Below are 20535 nucleotides of genomic sequence, written 5' to 3'. Positions count from 1 at the left end.
TCATTACACTGAAGTTCACAGTAGGCAAGACACAGAATCAACCTCTGTCCACTGACGAATGCGCGGATAAAGAAAACGTCTCATAGATGTGCAATTGTATGTATTGTACACATCGTGTGTATCTGTATACATACACACACACAAATGAAATAGTATTCAGCCATGAAAGAGGAAATCCTGCCATTCGCGACAACGCGGACGAACCTGGAGGCTATTACGTGAAGGGAAATGAGGCAGACACGGAAAGACATACTGACGACCTCACCTCCCTGTGGAATGCAAGTTGAACTCGTAGACGCAGAGACTAGAAAAAGAAAGTAGCAGTGGTTGCCAGGGGCTGGGGATGAGGGACGTGAGCAGATGTTGGTCAAAGGGTACAAACCTTCAGTTTTCAGATGAGCAAGCTCCGGGGATCTGAAGTGCAGCAGGTGGCGGTAGTTAGTGACACTGTATTGTGTATTTGAAGTTGGGTAAGATGATCCTAATTGTTCTCACCACACACACACACACACACACACACACACACACACACAAGGCAACCACATGAGGTGATGAAGGCGTTAATTCACTTGATTGTGGTAATCACTTCACAATGTGCACATGTCAAATCATCACGTTGTATACTTTAAATCCATACAGTTTTTATTTGTCAATTATACCTCAATAAAGCTGGGGAAATATACATATATAAAATTTCACATTCTTTCCAAACATTTTTTCTCTTCTCCTTGCTGCCCCTGTTTTCTGGTGCCCTAAGCGTGGTCTCCCAGCGAGGTGTCCTGCTCTGCCATCCCGTGCTGTCTCACCTCTGACTGGGGCTGGGGACTCCGGGGACCCCTGGTTCCATCGTCCTCTCTGGGCTTGCTGCTCCCCAGCAGGCAGGCCCACAGTCGGGGTGTTGAGGCACAGGCCCGAGAGCGCTGCAAAGCCGTCCACTCATTCACCCCGTTGGTGGGGAGCCGAAGAGGTTCGGGCCCAAAGATGGTGCCCCTTGTTTGGGGCTTGGCAGCTTCACCTGCTACGTGGGCACGAGCCTTGAGCCAAGCTGGTACTAGAGCACGTCCTCCAGGCCAGACCACTCCAGACTGGCGGGTCACCCAGCTCACCATGTGCTTCCGCCTCTCTCCGTCTAACCACCGATCTGCTCCCATTCTGACCCCACTTCTCCATCAAAATCGCTTTCTCCGCGGCCACCAGCGACCGCCACGCCTGACCCTAAGTCCAACACGCATCTCGTCTTGCATGATCTCTCAGGGGCATCAGCCTCCTGGGACCACTCAGTCCCTTTGAAGCCCTTCTCCTCTTCCGAGATCCCCTACTCTCTTCCCTCTGTGGCCACACCGCTCTATCCCTTCTCCCTGGCCTTAAATGTCGGCCTGTCCCGGGTTTCAACCCTAGGTCACTCTTCTTTCCCTATACTGTCCCCTCCACGTGATCCCATCCCAACCTGGTGTCACGAGAATCGCAGTCTTCACCCCATCCACTCTGTCACCATGTCGCTGTCTCTCCTGCCTCTCGAAGGAGCTGCTTCTCTCCACCAGCCCCACCCGCTCAGGCCGCTGCACGATTTCTCCAGCTGCTGTCGGTACATCTCAACTGGCCCCTGCAAACCCCCTTCGAGCCAAAGGGACCCAGTGGCTTCCCCTTGTTCCCGGAGTAAAGAGGATTCCAGGCCCAGCACGGGTGGGTCTTCGCTGGCCCCTCCAGCTCCCCGGCAACATGACCCTCACCCCCTGCCCTCCACCCCCTTCCAGCTACGCCAGATATCTCTTGGTTCTCTGAGCAGACTCTGTTTCCTCCCACCCTAGGCCTTTGCACTCTCCCTCCCCCAGAACATTCTCCTCCCCCTTTTCCAATCTTGGCTCCTGCTCTGTTGTCACCTCCTCAAGGAAGCCCTCCCTGGTTTCCCAGACCAAGCCAAATCCTCCCTGTTACATGCTTCATGGGCCTATGTGCAGTGGCAGTTTCACCTGTGACGATGCGCTGTGTATGATTATGACCTTACTCTTTGTCGGCACCCCACTAATTCCATGAGCAGCATAGGTCTGCTTTGCTCACCGTCACGTCCCTATTATTAAACACGGTATATGGAACATAGGATAATAAATGATGACAGCAAATGATTGCTGAATGAATGAATGAATCTGGCCCTGCCTCTAGCTTGCCGTGTGACTGGGAAAGTTACTTTGCCTCTTGATGCCTGAATACTTCGCTTGGAAACCTGCCTCAAAGAGCTATAGAGATGGTAGAGCCACACAGTGGGGTACTGCCAGGTCTACAGCATGGCAGGGGTGCAGGGGCTCCTGAGAGTCACTCACTGTGGGTGCATGAGACCTATCAGAAGAAAGCCACAGACTGGGGTCAGGAAGACTCAGTGTCCAGCCCACTGCCCCTGACTCCCTGTGTGACCTCAGGCCAGTCCCTGCCCTCTCTGAGCCTCATGGCCAGGATGTAAGCTTTGGCCTCCGCGCTACTGCAGGCCTGCCAGGCTGGCTTGTGCTCTGGCCTGGAAAACAGGTCTCAGTTCTTTAGAGGCGACAAGAACCCCAGCTGTGCTGCCCGAGACAGATCCCACCCCCAAGTCTGCTGGGCCAGTGCCCAGGCCCAGGGTCTCCCAGTGCCCGGCACCTGTCACCAGCCTGGCACAGAGAGACCTGCCAGTCAGAGCCCAGCAGGGACCAGGAAGGCAGTGGCACTGATGGATCGGGGGTGGCCCAGGGCAGGATGAGATGAGGAGAAGGGGCCAGCCAGGAGACGGCTTGTGGGGTTCTGACCCCTGGCCAAAGGCTGCGTAGCAGGGCCGCCAATGTTGGCGGCTGCTTCTTTGGCTGTCTGCTGCCCAGAGCTGGTGAGCGGGGACAGAGCCAGGCCTGGGAGGGGAAGGCGCGTCTTCTGTGTACATGGTGCAGGCGTGGGGCGGCACGGGAGAGATGGCACAAATCAGGGCCAGCTAGAGTCACACTCAGAGGATCTTTGGTTTTCTTGGGTAAGCCTGAGCACCCTCACCCTGGCCTCAGACTGAGCCTGACCTTGGTCACAGACTGAGCCCTAACTCTGGAGAACAACTGGAGAAGGCACTGAAGGTGGGACAGGTGTGTGACATCCTGGTAAGAGGGAGTTTAAAGAAGGTTCTGTTTATCAAGCGCCTACCATGTTCCTGGCACGTGTGCGTGTTTCATGTAATTTAGCTGCCACCCATCCCTATGAACTAGGTATATTATCCCCATTTCACAGCGGAGGTTCCTGCGGCTCAGACCATTTCCGTGACTTGTCCAGGGTCACAGAACCACTGAGTACCCCAAGGAGGATCTAGGGTCTAGTATTCCAAAATCCAAAAGCTCTTTCCACCTCATTCCATGCCTTGATCTTCCATCAGCAGTTACCCCTTTTGGAAGGGGGACTGTTGGCCCCAGGACCCTAACCCAGACTTCCAGAGAAGATGCAGGCACAGCTCTGGAGACCCCCCTGGGATCTGGAGTTCGCCTTCCTCCTGGGCTGGCTGTGGGTGGGCAGGAATCTAGGGATCTAGGTGGGTGGAGGCCGAGCATGACTCACGGTGACCTATGGGCTTGTCTCAGCAGCCAGAGGGCTGGGCTCGGCAAAAATAACAATAACACAGTGACTGTGATCGTGAGACAGTCGCGGGGATACAGCGGCCCACATGTGCTCATTACGCCGCACTCTAAGCTCACTGGGAACTGGATCTCCACACACCCTGGCTCCAGCGGAGCAGCCCTCCGAGGCAGGTTGCACGACCCCCATGTGACAGCCATGGAGGCCGAAGCCCAGGGCAGTGGAGGGACTTGTCTGAGGCCACACGGCTGGCCAGTGGGAGTGAGCAGATGAAGAGGGCTCTTCCCATCCGGCCACCAGCTCCCGCAGAGGCCACGCTCCTCTCCTCCCCGCAGGGCGCCCGTGGGAGAGCAGAGGCAGCTGGGGAACAGGCCCTGGGTGGGGCCTGGGAATCCAGGGTCCTCACCTCCCTGGCAGGGCCCCAGCCCGGCGCCTGCTTTCCTACCCACCCCTGCTCCATATAACACCAGTCCCTGGAGGTTCAGAATCTCAGCATTTTTGTTCAATGAGAACCTGCCAGTATCCCAGAGTTATAGACACAGCTGGTGTCGGGGCTAAAGGAGGCTTGGCCTGAGACCCCCAGCCTGACTGAAGCCACAGGGATTCTTTCCAGATGTTTCCCCATCACCGCCACCCAGGGCCCCTGAGGTCTTCTCCTGCCTGAAACACTCATTCAGACTTAGGGAGCAAGAGCTCTCCCCCGGGGGCCTGGGGCCTGAGGAGCAGCCCATGAAGGCAATGCTCGCTCAGAAGCACGTGTTCACCGGGCGACTCCGGGCAGTGCGCCAGGCTGGACGGGGCCTAACTGGTGTCCGCGCGGCATCGTGCACGGACTGTCTCCTTTGCTTATGCCTGAGCGTGGGCAGAGCTGCTGACGGGCTCCTCCTCCCTCCCCAGACACGGTGGGCTGCCAGGGGGCCTGGTCGTCCCTCCAGGCTCTGTGTGGCTTCCCTCTGCCCTGCTGGCCCCCGTGGGCTCCAGGGACAGATGCCTGGTGGTCCAGCCTCTAGTGAAGCGAGGGAGACCACTGGGCAAGGGCTGGAGCTCGGGGCCCCAGTTCAGCTCCTCCTGCCCTCGTGCCACCCCTCTCCCTCCACACACACGGGGATGCCAGAGTCAACGTCCTCAGGGCCAAGCCAGCTGCATAAGCCCCAAAGGCCCCGGGCGTGTGAGGCAATAGGGAGCAGGAGCGAGTGTGGCAAACCGGGGGCACGCGGCTTGTTCGGAGTAGCAGCCCTGGTCCCTCTGCTGATTTCTGACAGGAAAGAATGAGGCCTTAGGTTGTTAGCTCTCTCAATTTTTAAATTTTTCTACAAAATCAGCCGATTTTACATGCAGACCAAAACCTCTGGGCACTTAGCTCCTCTGGGCCCCTCACCCTCTTCCCCGCTCAGACTCCATGCCGCGTCCAGCTCTGCTGACAGCTCCTCTGCAGCAGCCTCCCCGGGCCGCGCGTCCTCTGCACTCGTGTGGGTCGGCGACCCCTTTCTTGAAGGCCCTCTGTCCTTGCCTCCAGGACGCCCCCCCGAGTCGCTCCCCTGTCTCCGGCCACGACACTGCGGATGCTCCGTGTCCCGCTCCCTGTCGACACGGGGGCTCCTGGCTCAGGCCGTGTCTTCCTCTGCACCCAACTCTCCCCGAGAGATCCCCTCGCCCCGAGCACCCCTTTACCCCCATCCTGAAGGCCCCGGGGTCCCTGGGTCCAGCTGGGGCCTCTCTCCTGAGCTCCGGCCCCGTGGGTTCGCCTGCCGGTGCCACATCTCCACCTCGGACTCAGCCTCCCCTGCTGCCTCCTCTTCCTCCTCCTCCCCCTTCTCTTCCTCTTCCTCCCCCTCCTCTTCCTCCTCCTCCAGGGCTCCACTGTCCACATAGGAACTCTGAGGTACACAGTGCCACTGTCAGGGAGGTGCTGAGCCCGGAGGTGTGTAGGGCGGAGGCACACGGCCAGTGGCAGCGGAGTCCGGGGCCAGGACCTGAACCCAGGCCCCGCGAGCCCGAGCGTAGCCACATCTCTGGCCTTCAGCAGGGCTGGCCTGGGAATGCTGGGAGGGCAGTTAGTGGCCTCCCCCTTCTCTGCTCCAACACAAAGGTGGGGACAGGGGAGCAGCTGGCCCCTCCCTGTCACTCTGTCTGACTTCCCGGGCAGCTCTGTGGGCCTGTGGAAAGCGCCGTGCGCGTGCGGAGGTTGCGTGCGGAGGTGCCCTGTGGGTGCTGGAGGAGTGGGGCCTAAGGACTCGCTGGGACTGCGGCTGGGGACTTGCAGGATGGCCAGTGTGGCCAGCTGAACCAGACCCAGGTCCATCCACAGGGCCCTGGGCTGGGACAGAGAGGCCAGGGGCCAGGCAGGACCAAGGTTCCTGGGGCCTCAGGGCCTTGAAGGAGCCCAATGGCCACAGCTGGGCTCTGCTCCCCCTTTTTGGAAACATGCTCTTGGGACAGAACTTAGGATCTGAATCGTCCTCCCAGCCAAGAGCTGCTTCCAGGTCTGTCCTGAGGAGGCGCTGCAGCTTCCTGCTGGGTCCCAGCAGCCGGGCCGGGGTTGGGGCTTCCTCTGTCTCCACCCGATTTTCCAGCAGTCTGTCCCCTCTTTCTGTCCCCTCTTTCTTCATTCAACAAACACCTGCTGGGTCCACTGTGCCCACGCTGGCGGCTGGGAGCTGAGCTCCGGCAGTGACAAGACAGGTTTGCCCTTGAGGAGCCCACGGTTTAGGAGCGGCAGTGGGGACGGTGAGTAAACAGACAACGCCGTCCCCTGTCCCCACTCACCCTTTGCCTACAGTCCTCCAAGAAGACAGCTGCGCGGCTCCAGGCCCCAGCACCGGGTGTCAGAACTGCTCCGGGAGACTGGTCTCTGGGGAAGGGGCGGAGCTTGGAGCGGACCCCACACGGGCTGGGCTGGGGATGGGAATCAGGATGAGTCAGGAATCAGAAGGATCAGGCATTTTTCTGAGGTCGGGAAGCTCCCTGTATGTCTGGCGCACATTCCTCCCGCGCGAGGCTGCGTGCACGAGGGAGGACGCTCAGAGGCCTGGCAGTGCAGAGTGACTGAGCCATCGAGAGGACCCGAGTCACGGCACGACCTGCCAAAGGCTGTCTCACTCAGGCCCCTGCCTCGCCACGGGGACTGTCCCTCCACTGCCACAGGGCTGTGGTGTTGACTCACAGGCGTATCCTCCCGCTGCCCAAGAAGATGGGGGACCCTCACCAGCTGCGCCACGGGGCAGACCGGAGCATGACACTCCGGAGGCTGCAGATGGTGCAGGCAGGGCCCCTCCTGGCCCCGCATGGTCTCCAGCCTCAAACTGAGAAAAAAGGAGGAAAGTAGGCAATTCCCTTCCCTGGAGAGGGTAGGAGGTGCGACAACGCCCAGCACAGCCGCGTGCCGGCCTTTGCACCCGCAAAGCTCTGGTGGCTGCGGTGGTCCCCTGCGCCTTATGGAAAGAGCACTCCTGCCTGCCAGCCCCCCAGTGTCACAGGTGGGGATGGGAGGTGCACGCAGACCATGGAAGGGCCTGCAAGGACACGTGGCTCTTTCAGGTGAAGTGTGAGCAGGGTGAGAGGAGGAGCGTTTTTGTTTCGTGGAAATACTTTCACCTTTGCCAGAGTGCTTGGCTCAGAGATCCTTGGAATGCGCCCTTCTTTTCTCCAGAGCAGTCCCCGTGCCCTGCCGGCAAGTGCCGGGGAGCTGTGGCCTCCAGTTTACAGCCTCCTTGCTCCAGAGGCAGCTCCTCTGCCAATCGAGGCCCACCTGTCGTGTTGTAGCACCATCAGCAATTAGCGACGGTTCATTAGAGTCCAATTAATAAATGGAACCAGGATGAGAGCCCATTGCTTTGCTGAGAATAACAGCCCTGCTCATGCCTTAAGTGGCAGCCTCTGGAGAGCTCAAAACCCACCAGGACCCGCTGCCCCGCCTTAGCCCTGGGGGCTGGGAGGCGGCCTGGAGTGAGGGCGTTGGCTGTGGCTGCTTTCTGGGGAAGCGGGCAGGGGAGAAGGGAGCTTCAGATCCGACTGTCCCTGCCTCACATCTCAGCTCCTCCTTTGAGGAGCCCCTGGCACAGCTCCCTGCCCAGCAATCCCAGGGGAGCGTGGCCAAGGCCAGAAGTATGTGGGCCAGGCCTTTCCCTCCTGCCTGCCTGGCCTCAGAGGACACTGCATGTAGCCAAGAAGAGAAAGGGGCTCGAGAGGGAACTCAGTCAAGGAGGACCACAGCCTCCCCTCCCGACCGCCCCAAGCCGTGCTGCAAACCCACCACACCCTCCCCTGCTGCTGCGAGCCAGCGCCTGCCCCATCCCGAGCCTCAGGCCTTCTCCTCCACTCAGGAAAGTCCTCCTCTCCGTGCTATTCAAACCTGCCTCCGCCAGGAAATCTCACCTCACCTGTCCAGCCCAGGTGGGGTCAGAAACACAGGAATCCAGCTTTGGCCACCCCATTCAGATGGCTATCTCTGCAGAGGCCAACCCCCCGACTCCTGTCCCTATTGCCTTAGCTCGGGCTCCTGGACTGGGGAGAGGTCACTGGGTTTTTCAGAGCCTTCTGGGGGGAAGGTAGGCCTATGGTCTGGGAATCCGGCTGCTGCTTGAACTTCTGCAGGATGCAGGGGGCTGGTCTCCCTGGCTCGGAGGCTGGCATGGAGGATGCAGGTGGAGGGAACTTGCCCTGACTTCTCAGGACAGACTGAGGCCAAATCACGACACCCCGGCAGCTGGCCTAAAGGGCTCTTAATCTGAACCTAGCCCCCCACCTCCCTCTCGGACTCCCAGGTGAGCCGGCAACAGGGCTGTGATTGACCAGGTCAAAGGGCTGCAACACCTCTTGACCCAGCATCCAGCCACCTAAGGGCCTGCCGTCGTCCACCCTTCTCCATGCCTGCCTGACTGCTTCCTTCCCCGGGGCTTCGGGGACAGCCCTCCGGTCTTTCACGATCTGGGAGCCTGCCCAGCAGCCAGAACAGACACGAACTGGGGCTCTTCCCTTTCCTTCACTCTCCTGGCGCTGCCCTGGGGTTGGCACTCAGGACAGCCCAGGCACCCATGTGCTGGGCTTCTAAAGCCCTGCAGGAGGAGGCCACACTTTGACTGCTGTTCCTGTTTCGATGCTTGGAGCGGAGCCAAGCTGGAGGCCAGAGGACAGGCAGGGTGGTGGGGCAGGTGGACTTAGGTGTGAAGAGAAGACCTCAGAGGCAGCTTGAGGACTGGCAGCCTGGGGGCGTGGGGCGGGTCATGTGCATGGGCACACCATGGCACTCACGCCTCTGTGCGTGTGTGCTCTGGCGACCCGGGTGGGGGTGGCCCTCGCTCTCTTCCCGGCAATGTCCTGTGTTTTTCCGCTGCTCACCTCCGCTCACAGCTGCAGCCCTGGGGAGTCAGATCACACATTTTCCCTTAGTCATGACCTTGCAGAAGGAAAGCAAAGTCCTTCTTGTTCCTGCCCACTCACAGCTGTGCTTGGGCCTGGCCTCCCACCCCCTGCTGGGTGGAGCCCTCCCTCCAACTCCCCCCCTCCTCGGGGATGCCGGGCTTGAGGCTGGAGTTCGTCAAAGACACACACACCTCTAGCAGCCTGGGCTGGGCTGGGTTGGGGATGGTTCGCATTTTCCCCGAAGCTTGGGCCCAGGACTGTTGCACTCTGTCTGTGAACCTAAGCCCAGTCCCCATCCTGGTGTGGCTGCTCCCGCTGTGGCTGGATTAGGTCTGAGCCATCCAGACGCCCCCCGGCCCTAACTGCCTGGAGCCAGCTATAGAGCCAGGGCAGGACTTTGGGGACAGGGAGGAAGGACAAACAGCCAGCGGAGAGGCCCCCCAGGGCTCTGAGACTGCACTGGCAACCCTGAGCTCCTTAGGGCCTGGGGGACCTAGAACAGCCACAGGCCCAGCTGGGGGTGCAGAAAGGGGCTGAGAGCAGGGGGTGAGCTGACCCCCTTCTATTCTGCAGGGAATCAGAGGTTCTTCTTGCTCTCCAGTTTCTAGAATAGTATTTAGGCCCAGAGGAGTCAGCTGTGCCAGTAAAAGCCGTGATTACCCTGACAGCCTCCCTCCACCTGCTAAAAGCCTCCCCCTTCCCCTGGGGCCTCCCCCTCCCAGTTGCTTCCTCTGAGCTCACCTAGACTTCTTTTCGGGGAGGGAAAGAGACAAAGACTTGCTTAACCCTTTCTTTGCCGGAGGGAAGCCAGTGGCCCAGGCTCCCTTGCCTTGCCCCACGGCCCCTCCCCACCTTTTTGCCCCTGGAATTCCTCGGTGCCTCCCAGGAGCTTTCCAGAGAAGGGGAGGGACCTGAGGCTGCAGAGGTCAGGAGGGTGGAAGACAGGTTGGCAAGTGCAGGCCATAGGGTCCAGCCTGGATCCTGTCACTACGCTGCTGCGACCTCGTGCCCTCAGTGTGTCTTCTCCCTGCACACGCAGCCACTTGAAGATCCCTGGGAAGCCCCCAGGGACCAGCCTGTGCAGAAGCAGGTGTTGTGCGGTGTTCGGGGTGTAGAAGGACTGACGTGCTCCTCATGCACCCTCAGTGCTTCGTCCTCTCTGCTCCTGTCCTCTGCCCTGGATTGCAAGGCCCTGAGGACGGTGGCAGGCATTGTCGTGCACTAACCCGGGCAGGGGGCAGATCCCCGGCCTCATGGCAGAGGGGGCTGCTGAGAGCTCTGAGGTCTCTGACTTTGGGAGGCAGCTGCGGGAGGGAGAACCAGCCACAGAGTGGCACAGGAGGGGCTCAGATTGCGGAGGAAGGGACGGTGTGCGGTAGGGGGTGGGCTGAGCACCTCTCCAGCCTGGCAGCCTCCCTCACATTCCGCGGGGCCCGACGGTGCGGACATGAGAGGGGCTCCAGCGCCCCCAGCTTCCCTTCTTCCCCTGCATGCGCCCAGCTGTTGTGCATCACAAATGCGGGAGTAACATGAACTGGGGCTTCCCGGGTGCCGGGGGGAGCGTAACACGCTTTCTCTCCAGCCCTCGTATCCACCCTCTGAGGGAGGCATGGGGTTTATAGGGGAGGACCCAAGGCTAAGAGGGAAGACCATCCAGCCGGGATAAATGCGGGCTCAAGCCCAGTTCTCAGTGACTCTTCCCAGGAGTCCACAGCTTGGCCAGAGCAGCCAGAGACCCCCCAGCCCTAGTCCCAGAGTTGGGGGCATGACGGGGAGAAACCAGGCCAGGGGCAAAGAGGCAGGTCAGGGGAGGCCGCCAAAGCTAAGTTCTCCAGTGCCGTAATAAGAAGGAATTACATTTGTAATTTAATAATTAAAAGTCATGATCATTATTAACACTTTATGGTCCTTAACAATGTGCCAGGGACTACACGTGGGAGCGCGTTTCATTCCCACAAGAGCCCTGCAGTTGGGCGCCATTATCCGCCCCATTTTACAGATGACGAACGAAGTAAGGCACGGGCGGGGGGGATATGCACCTTGCCCAGAGTCACACAGCTAGGAGAGGTAGAGCAGGGACTTGGAACCCCAGTGGTCTGACTCTGTGACAATCATTGTGTCACACTGCCTCTCCGTCGAGGCAGAGTGGGAGTCCTCGGCTGACCCCTGGAGCCTGGAGGTGGGACTCCCGCAAGAAATGGTTACCACAAGAGCAGGACTGTATGAGTGGGAGCAAGGAGCCAGGCCACAGCGTCACTTAAGTCTAGAGGACAGAAGGAGCAGTGAGGAGCAGGCTGGGCTGGGAAGGTGTTGGTGTTGCTAGTGTATGGGGCAGGTTGGACCTGAGCTTCTGGGCCAACTCTTCTGCCCCACGCTCTATCTGGGAGCTTTAGGGCGGGCCAAGGGCCGGCAAGGATGCCACCTTCGCCTCCCCATTGGGTACCATTTGTGCACCAGGCCTGCCCTCCTGGACTCCCCCTGCCGCTGCAGGTGGCGCAGCAGCACCGTCCACAGCCCTGACACAGCCACCTCCTCAGCACTAGCGTGAACTCTCACCGAGCTGGTTGACGGCTCTGGATCTCAGGACACATAGCTCACATACCTGTGGGGTGCACTGGGGTGCAGGGGGCCCCAGCTCCCGTCTCACCGTGGGCGGACTGGCCGTGAACAACTGGAGTACTTGAGGGCCAGAAAGCCCTCGCCACTGCCTGCTGCCCCCAGCCCCAGGCCCTGCACATGCTGGCACCACCAAAGGCCATAGCACGTGTGTGCTCCATGGAAAGGGTTCAGAGCTGGGGGAGCTGGGCCAGAAGCTCAGGGCAATGACAGTCAGGAGAAAGGAGTGTAGAGGAGAGGTTGGCCGGGGAGTCCCTCACACAGGCACCTGCTAGGCAGCACCCCTGCTAGCCCCCTAAGGGGCAAGAAGTCAGACAGGAAAGGCATCCACTCCCACTCCAACCCCCCTCTGAGCCTCTGGTGCCCGCGTCCAAGTGAAGGCTTCGGCAGTGGCCAGGGAGACAGTGTAGTCACGCGAGCAGGCAGGGCAGCCGAGGGGAGAGGCCTGGCGTCCCCTGGGTCTGGGATGACATGAGTGTCTATGTGCGGGAGGGAGCTCTCCATGTTCTGTCCACCTCTTGCTCAGATTTATGGGCAGTGGGGTCCGGGAGGGAGGCAGGCAGCAGGCAGGAACTCTCCCTCTGACTCCCCCTGCCCCTCCCTTCCCCAGGAAAAGCACATCGGAGGAAGCAAACAACCAGACCTCCAAGGCAGTCACATCTGTGACCTCGAAGCCCACCAGAGACCCCATCTGGGGGGACACCGTGAAAGTGGAGATCCAAGCGGAGGACGCGGGGCGGGAAGGTGAGGCTGGGGGCGGCGGGGGGCGGGGGTGAGTACAGACCTGCCAAGGACTAAGGCAGAAGCAGCCCCCTTAGCTCAGCTGGCAGCCACCTGAATGTCTCTGTGGGCTCCGTTAAAAGCACTTTTAAAAAATCCTAATACTGTCACGCCTCATCTCCCCGGTCTGCTCGAAAAATGAGTTGTTCCACATAAATGAGCTTCCCAGACAATGCGAGCTTATCTTTTTTATGTCTGCTGTTATTATTTTCATGGCGGTTATTATCACCGCCTCCCACCGAAACGGCACATTACAGCTTTGTGGCACGTCCCCACGCGCCACTCATTGGAGTCCCCGCCGCCCAGGAGGAACAATGCTGCTCCCGTGGCCTGGGAGAGGACGTTGAGGTTCGCGGGATTTAAACAACCCGCTGCAGCTCAAGCACCCAGTAAGCAGAGGACCCAGGCCTCGGCGCCTCACGAGCTCACTGTAGCTCCAGTGTTCCAGCTGCCTCAGCTGGATTTTTTCAAAAAATGCTTTCAACGTCCCCAGAATGGATCCTTGTTGCTGCCTAGTCATCCTGGGTCTCAGCACCAGCTGCCAGGTCCCCGTGCACACACACACCTGTGCACACCGGGTTTCCATTCTCGTGGGCGAGCTCAGGCGGGCACACGGGCCTACTGGCTGGCGCCGGGACGGCTGTGGCACCAGTGTCAGGCGCGCCAGCACAGACCAGCGGTGCCCAGCGACGTCGCTGATCTTACCTAGTGGGAAGAAGCCCAGGCTCACTTCTTGCCGGCGGTCTCTCCCAGAGAGGACGGGCTGCCCTCCCCTTAAAATCTTGCCAGGGACCCAGACAGACTCCTTGCTTGCCTCACAAAGAGCAGACAGCTGGCTGCTGGGGGCTGGGAGGGGAGAGAGGAAACCGGAGCGGCCTCCACAAAGGGTGTCTGACTGTGGGTCAAGCTGGAGAATTTCTTTTCTGCCTGTAAAGGGATAGGTGGAGCTGTTGGGACAGTTTCAGAAGCTGTGAAAGAGGAGGAAAAATTGACCTAGGATTTCATGCGGAGGCACGTGTGCTGGAGTGCGCATGTCTTTGTGAAGGCCTGCATGCCGGTTCGTGTGTATGCGCGTGTGGTGTGTGTGTGTGTGTGTGTGTGTGTGCCTGGACATATCTGGAGGGCAGTGTGCACCTTGCAGTGCGTGAGTATGTGTAGACTGTGTGCGTGTGTGCACGTGTGTGTCATGCGTGCATTTATGTGGCTGGGGGGAAGTTAGGGGCTGTGGTAAGTGGACCTGGGCTGGGATCCTGCCCTGGGCTCTACACACCTAGGGTGACAGAGGCAACAGTATGTCAGCGTCGTTAGCCCTTGGGCCCCTCTGTGCAGCAGAGAGGGGGCAGGGCTAGCTGCAGGGGGACAGGCGGGTGGGAGGCCGCATGGGCAGGCGGGGAGCATTGGCGGGCCTCTCTGCAGATTGAGGTGGCTGGATGCCTGCTGGAACCTGGCTGGAACCGGTTGCTGTGGTGATGTGCGCTGTGGGGGTGGGGGAGATGGGGGCCAGGCCAAGAGGTGGGGGAGGATGGGAGGTAGCTCAAGGATGTGTTAATGAAAAGCAAAGGGGACTTTCAGAGCCTGCATCGGGGCCAAAAGCAGGCAGGCGACAGAAATGCCTTGCTGGCCGCACAAAGAAAGCGGTAGGAGGCCGGAAGGGCACAATGCCCAGAGAGGAAGCTGATGAAGCGTGTCTGTGGCATGGAGACAGGAGCAGGGAGGGCGGCTGTCCATTCCTCTAATTTCAGCTCATCGCTGGCTGCCCACACAGAGCTCCAGGTACGGGGGTGGGGGCGGGGGGGACGCAGGGCACTCACCTCTACTCGACCTCAGCAAATCCCAGCCAGACCTGGGGACCGAGGGTCCATGGGGAGAGGGCCTGAGGGGCTGCAGCCTGCACAGCCTCTCTGGAGCTTTGGCGGGGAGCGCTGGAATCCCCCGGCTGAGTTTCCTCAGTCTCAGAGTGGGGCGCGTGTACGGAGAGCCGCAGATGGTTAACGAGGAAGAAAATAGTGACAGCCACGAGGAGCATTTGCACGGACCTTCATAGCGTGGAAAACACACTCCCCTCCCTACGGCAATCCCAGCGGAGGGACGAGATATTTCTCTTTTAGAGTATTAACATTTTGCAGAGCAGGAACATGAGGCTCAGAGAGGTTAAGTGACTCAATAAAAGTCGCAGAGCAAGTTAGTGTCTTGGTACTGGAACCCGGGCCTGCCAACTTCACACCCTCGCCTCCGTCTACTTTCTTCAAGCCAGCCTCAACACCGCGGGTGCCCTCGCCACTCCTTCCTTTGAGCAGGGATGCCAGTGGCTAGCTCTTGGGAGGCTTTGGCAGGTTTCCCTCTCCGAGTGTTCAGGCTAGCTGTGGGGAAAGGGAGAAAGGAAGGAGCTGGAAAGTCCCTCAGCTTCCTCCTCCACCCCCACATCCAAATGGCCCCTCCAGCTCCAAGTGCCCCAGCTGCTGAGCCCCTTACTGGGCCTCCAGCCTGCTGAGCCTTCTGGGGCCAGCAGCTGTCCCTGGTGCTGAAATGTCCTGTCTCAAGCAGAGAGGCGGGGGCTCCCTGGGGGGCTCCCTCAGGCACCCCTCTCCATCCCCATCCCCGTTCCTATTCTTCCATAGCTTTTTGTTTTATCTCCTTTCCTCTCCCCTTCTCTCGTTCCTCCCCCACCTTTCTCTTTCCTTCCTCCTTCTCGGTATCTCTTCTTCCTCCTCAAATCATAGATTTCCAGAATGGAAAGATGCCACAAGGGTCACCAAATCCAGGCCCTCCCATCATCCCTTTCCTAGCTTTGTGATGTTGATCAAGTCACACAACCACTCTTAGCTCCATCGTTCATACTTTAAAAACAGAGATGGCGAAGCCTACTTGAGGGTGGTGGCAGGGATTTGCTGGAGCAGCGGCTGCCCAGCGCCGTCCCCATGCCTGGCACGCAGTGAGTGCTCACTGAGCAGGACCGCCACGATTACTTCCAGGACACGGGTGTTCTTCTTAAAGTTCATCCCAAAGTTCATGCCATCTTTGGTACGGTGGTCTCTTCGGAGGGCATTTACTAGGTGGTGCATTATTCTTAGTGTTTGATTTTCATTCACTTGCAGTAGACTTTTCTTGATAGTTGCACTAAGGAATTTCTTGAGTAGGTCCCTTTTTGTTACTGACACTCAGTTTCCCCACCTGCAACACGTGGAAGATAATCCCCAACCCATCCCTTCCTGCCTGTGCAGCTGCCGAGAGCGTTTGTGCCCAAGGGAAGGGGCCTTACTCCTGGAAAGGGGCGCCTGCTTGCCTGTGTATCCCTGTGTGTGCACACGTGTGTCTGGTGATGAGGGGCTGGGCTCCGTTCTGTGTGTGTCTATCTCTGGGCTGGGAGTTCCTCAACCACAAGAGAGAATTGCATTTTGGGGTCCAAACAGCAAGTGCATGAACCCTTGCCCAGTGCAGGGGCTCAGACAGTGCTCATGGGGCTGTGTGTGCCTGTGTGACCCACACGTGTGCACACATGTTGATTCCTCAGTGTGGCCCGGCTCCCTGCTCTTGGCAATGTCTCTCACCTCCCACTGTCTCGCCTCGCTGGGAGGGAAGGTGGGAAGTTAAGCCCTGTCCTGACCCTGTGCTCATGTTTTCTCTTTCCAGATGTGGTCATCAAGGTGGTAGACAGCAGAAAGAAAGAGGAGTTGCTGTCCTACAAAATCCCCATCAAATACCTGCGTGTTTTCCACCCCTACCACTTCGAGCTGGTGACGGTAAGTCAGGGACCATGTGGGGCTCGGGAAGGATTTCTCCTGACCCCATAGATAGGAATTCTCCAAATTCATCTCTGCAAAACAGCCCAGTTAGCATGGAACAACGATACCACATTAAACAAATACACCCATTAAAGATATATTCTGATTTCATAAATGTTAAAGGAGGGGTGGATCTAAGAAACAATATATCAAAGAATATACTGAAACAATAAATCAAAGAAACAATATTGACAGTACCTACTGCTTGCAGGCCCTGTGCTAGACATGTCACACGCCGTCTCCAAACCTCAAGGCAAATACATTCTGCAGGGACATGGGACTGGGACTGGGGGAAAGGAATCCTCCCCTTGTGGGTGGCGGAGGGCGAGGGAGCGGCAGGGTCGAGGGTGAGCCCAGGTCACGATGTCTTCCAGCCGGTTCTGTCTGTGCTGCCTTGGCAGGCAGGCCCAGGAGGGTTGGGAGACGTGGGGGATAAAGCACTCCCGGGAATGCACCCCCCGAGTGGGCAACTGAGCACGAGCCTGGAGGGGGGAGCCTCAGGCCCCTCAGTCCACGGCCTGGACCTCCCAAGCTGGGCCCTCTGCCTGCCCTCGCCCCGGTGCTGAGCGGTAGAGAGCAGAATCCACTTCCTCATTGCTCAAGTAGTCAGGAAGTACCTACTACGTGCCAGGCACTGGGCTGGAGATGAGCAGAAGTGTCACTCCCCCCTCCCGCCGTGGCACCCCAGACCCCTGCAGTGGTTGAGAGTACAGAGCAGTGTGCAGCCAGCCAGTCTGGGCTCCCACCCCAGGTCTGCCGCCCACTGGCCGGGTACCCCTGGGAAGCCACTTGACCCGCAGGCCTCCGTCATCAGCAAAGCTGAGACAGGTCCCCCTGGCATGGCCATTTGGAGGGTCCCGTGCAGTGATGGGCAAGGTGCCTGACACATAGTAGGTGCTCAGTTCAGTTAGTTTCCCTCCCCCCCTCCTCCAGGCACTGGCACGGGCCTTTTCTCCAAGCACCTATTCCACCATGGCCCCAGGGATGTTTCCCTTCCCTTAGGCCCCAAGGGGACCCCAGTCCCGGGGCTTCAGGGTTAGGCACCAGGGCCAGGCAGGGACGCGAAGGCCCAGAGAGACGAGTGACTTGCCCTGGGAGACCAGCACTTCGCCGTAGCTCTGGGAGTACCACCCAGGTCCCCTGGCTCTCTGTCCACTGATGGCCAGGCCTTGTCATCACGTCCTCGCCAGCGAGCAGCAGGCTGTGGTCCATGCAAGGGCGATGAAATATTCAAATGGAGAAGGGAAGATTTATTCTATCGATCTCCTGGAAGGGCTCCCAGGGACTGTGAGCTTTAATTACCAGCTCAGAGCCCCGGTGGAGCGATGCCAAGTGACTGTCTGCAGAGGGCTGGATTTACGGCCAGGGTCTGCCCCTTAGACACGCTCCTTCTGTGTGTCTCTCCCCGACCCCGTCTCCAGCCCGCCCAGTCTGGGAAAGTCGACGAAGACACTGACAAGACCCACCTGTACGCCACGGTCGTTCGGAAGTGTAGCTTCATCCCCCGCTACATCGGCTGCAACCACACAGCTCTGGAGGTACCAGGGCAGGGGCTCCTGGGGTGGCGGATGGTGTGGGAAGGGGATAAGCTTTGGGCCGAGGCTAGGCCGTGCCCTTGGCCCCCTTTGGCTGGCCTGAAGGTGTGGAACAGAGGCGTCAAGAATGGAAAAAGCAACCAGGCTTCTCCAAAATAATCGAAGTAGTTTGCGAAGACAGGCCCTGGTTCGGCAGGAGGCTCCCAAAGCCTTGTGTCTCCCTGAATCTCAGGGAGGGGGAGAAGCCCCGTGCTCCCCACCGTGGCCAGTCCCTGGCTGTTTTCTGTTCTGCTCTCCCCTTTCTGGGGTAGAGATAGTGCTGAGGCCCCCAAGCGAAAATTAGGGCCTCCCCAATTCTTCCTTTAGTGCTTCTAAAGAGCTTTGGCTGGTCTGCCGTTCAGGTATCAGGAGTCCGTTTGTCCATTCAACAGCTATTCACAGAGCCACTTCCATTAGCCAGGACAGGGCTGGGCCAGCTGGGGCCTGGCGCCATCCCCTGGCCCATCACCTCGCCCGCCCAGGCCATTCGGTGGGTTCAGGAGGAATCACTGATGCTCAAGGCTGATATGACGCAGGGACTGGCCCCTCTCCCATGGCCCCACAGCCTTCAAACCGCCCACGGGTGACAGATTCAAATCCAGCTATGGCTTGGGTATGATCAAGGTGGGAGCCATGGAGCCCAAGCTCTGGACTCCCCTGACAAGCTGGCTGATCGTACCCCCACCCCCACCCATAGCACCGTGAGCCTGACAGGGCAAGAATTGTTCTTTGGCCCCATTTCACAGCTGGGGACACTGAGACCCAAGGAGGGTCTGGTATGGAGAACTCCTAACCCACGCCTCTGCCCCACAACCTCCCTGGATGCCAGCGTGTGCCACCCCTGCAGGTGCCCTCTGCCCCCACTTCTCCCCTCTCTTCTACCACACCCTTTCCCAAAGACAGCCAGCAGCTCACACATACGTTGAGCAAGAAAGAGTGGCAACATCTTGGCCTTGCTGTCCCCAGGCTGCACGCACATCCCCAAGACCCAGGCAGAACCCTAGGGCTGCAGGGGTTGCTGTGGGTCTGCCCGCCCCCCAGCCCTCTGACTCGCCTGGTAGAGTTTGGGCCTCCCTGGCCCCCAGCACCCTGCCCACCCCCTGCCCCAGCACAGATGCCCTCCCTGTCTGTGCGACAGGTATGGCCACCAGAGAGCACAGCAGGAGCAGAAACTGCTTCTGTTCCTCACCAGGCTGTCATGAGCAGGTGTGCTTGGGCAGCTGTCGCATCCACGCCCGACCAGAGTCAGCAAGACAGGTGCAAATTAGCTCTCCCTGCTCTCAGCACCCCCCGCCTTGCACCTGCCAGAGCCCACAGGCAGTGGGGCAGGACCGTGCTCCCGCGAGGTCCCGCAGGCCGAGACCCCAGCCCCAGCCAGAGTGGGAAGTCGCCATCAGAGATTCAGCCCTTTGACTGCGGTGAAGGGATTCAGCCCCCAGAGGCCCCAGCGATGGCTGAAAGGCCCCAAGGGCTACTGTAAGCACCAACCAGCTCACACATGTGCGGAGTTAGTGGCGACCGGCTGAGATGGGCCCTGGCAGAGGGGCCTGAGGGGAGGGTGCTAAGGAAGAGGAGAAACCAGAACGAGCTCACTCCTGGGCCCTCTCCTCCCCTTGAAGGTCAGAGCTGGAAGCACCAGGGCGATTATGCCCAACACTCAGCGTCCAAGTCGGAGCACTGAGGGCCAGAGTGAGCAGGGCTGGCCAAGGGCGCCTGGCCGGAGTGGGCATTTGAGCAGGGGTAGCCCGGGGGCCCTTCCCATCCCGAGCTGTGCCTGGGCATGGTCCCACAGCGCTGCCCAGAGTCCCTTCCCTTCCTGCTTCTCTTCCCATCAGCACCGCGTAGTTGGGACCTGTCCGTCCCCTAGGACCCACGCTGAGGCCGCTGTCTGTCTCCTCCCCTCCCCTCCTGGGGCTCTTCCTCCGCTGCTCCCCCCTTGTCTCCCTCATGAATGGGACACTCATCCCGCAACGTGTATTGCACTCTACTCTGCACCAGGCTGTTTCACTAAAAGTCACTGGGACAATGACAGTGAATGAGACAGACATGGTCCCTGCCCATATGGAGATTGGGTTCTAGTCAAATAGAAAATAAGCCAGAAGTGAATTAGAACGAACAGTGGGAGAGGCAGAGAATGGGGCTAGTTTATCAGGCGTGGTCACGGGAGGCTTCTCAGAGGTGGTGACTATGCTACAGGATGAGGAGAAGCCGGCCATGAGGCGTTGGCGGGCGCAGGGGAGTCTAGGCAGGGGGACCAGCTCACACAAAGCCCCTGAGGCAGACACCAGCAGGGGCGGCTGGAGCGGGGAGAGAGAGTCTGGAGCAGAAAGAAGGGAGCTGGGGGCTGCCAAGAGAGAGGCAGAGGGGCCTGCAGGCCAACACGTGCCAGCCTCAGCAACTGCGGGGGACCATAGAGCTCATCTGGGGCAGTGGGGCCACTGCAGGGTCTCGAGCAGGAAGTGGCATGATCCAGTTCATTTTAACAGGACAGTTTTGCCACTGGGTGTTGAATTGCCAGGGAAGGGGGTGGCTCAGGGTCGGAAGCAACGGGAATGATGGCTGAGGGGCCGAGGTGGGGGCCGGGGAGGACAAGAGGCCATTGGTGGATAAGGGACAGGCTTCAGGGCCCAGGAGATGGGGGCTCATGGGATGGCAGGGGAGGTCCCACCCCCTGGGGATGCCGTCCACTTCCCCAGCTCTGCCTTGAAAGCTGCTGCGGAGGATGTGGGGAGGAGGGGAGACGGCAGTCAGGGCAGGGCGCAGGGAGGGCCTTAGGAGGTGACGACGGACTGAGGAGCTAACCGGAGGGCTGTGGGGGGAGTGAAGACTGGGCTCTGATGAAGAAAGAG

At 59.5% G+C, this 20535-nt stretch overlaps 1 protein-coding gene across 1 annotated transcript in view; it reads left to right on the top strand.

Annotated features, from left to right (window-relative positions):
* CCDC33 (coiled-coil domain containing 33) overlaps positions 1-20535 on the top strand; it is a 109463-nt gene that overhangs the window by 32292 nt on the left and 56636 nt on the right. Inside the window, exons 4-6 of the mRNA XM_012640546.1 lie at positions 12161-12294; positions 15961-16070; positions 17534-17650. Coding sequence (XP_012496000.1) covers positions 12161-12294; positions 15961-16070; positions 17534-17650 — 361 coding nt within the window. The remainder of the gene's footprint in view (positions 1-12160; positions 12295-15960; positions 16071-17533; positions 17651-20535) is intronic.

This window comes from Propithecus coquereli, unplaced genomic scaffold, assembly GCF_000956105.1.
Source record: "Propithecus coquereli isolate 6110/MARCELLA unplaced genomic scaffold, Pcoq_1.0 Scaffold155, whole genome shotgun sequence".
In the NCBI taxonomy this organism is placed as follows: Eukaryota; Metazoa; Chordata; class Mammalia; order Primates; family Indriidae; genus Propithecus; species Propithecus coquereli.
The sequence above is the reverse complement of the archived record's forward strand: the minus strand, read 5'-3'. Positions and strand labels throughout refer to the sequence as shown.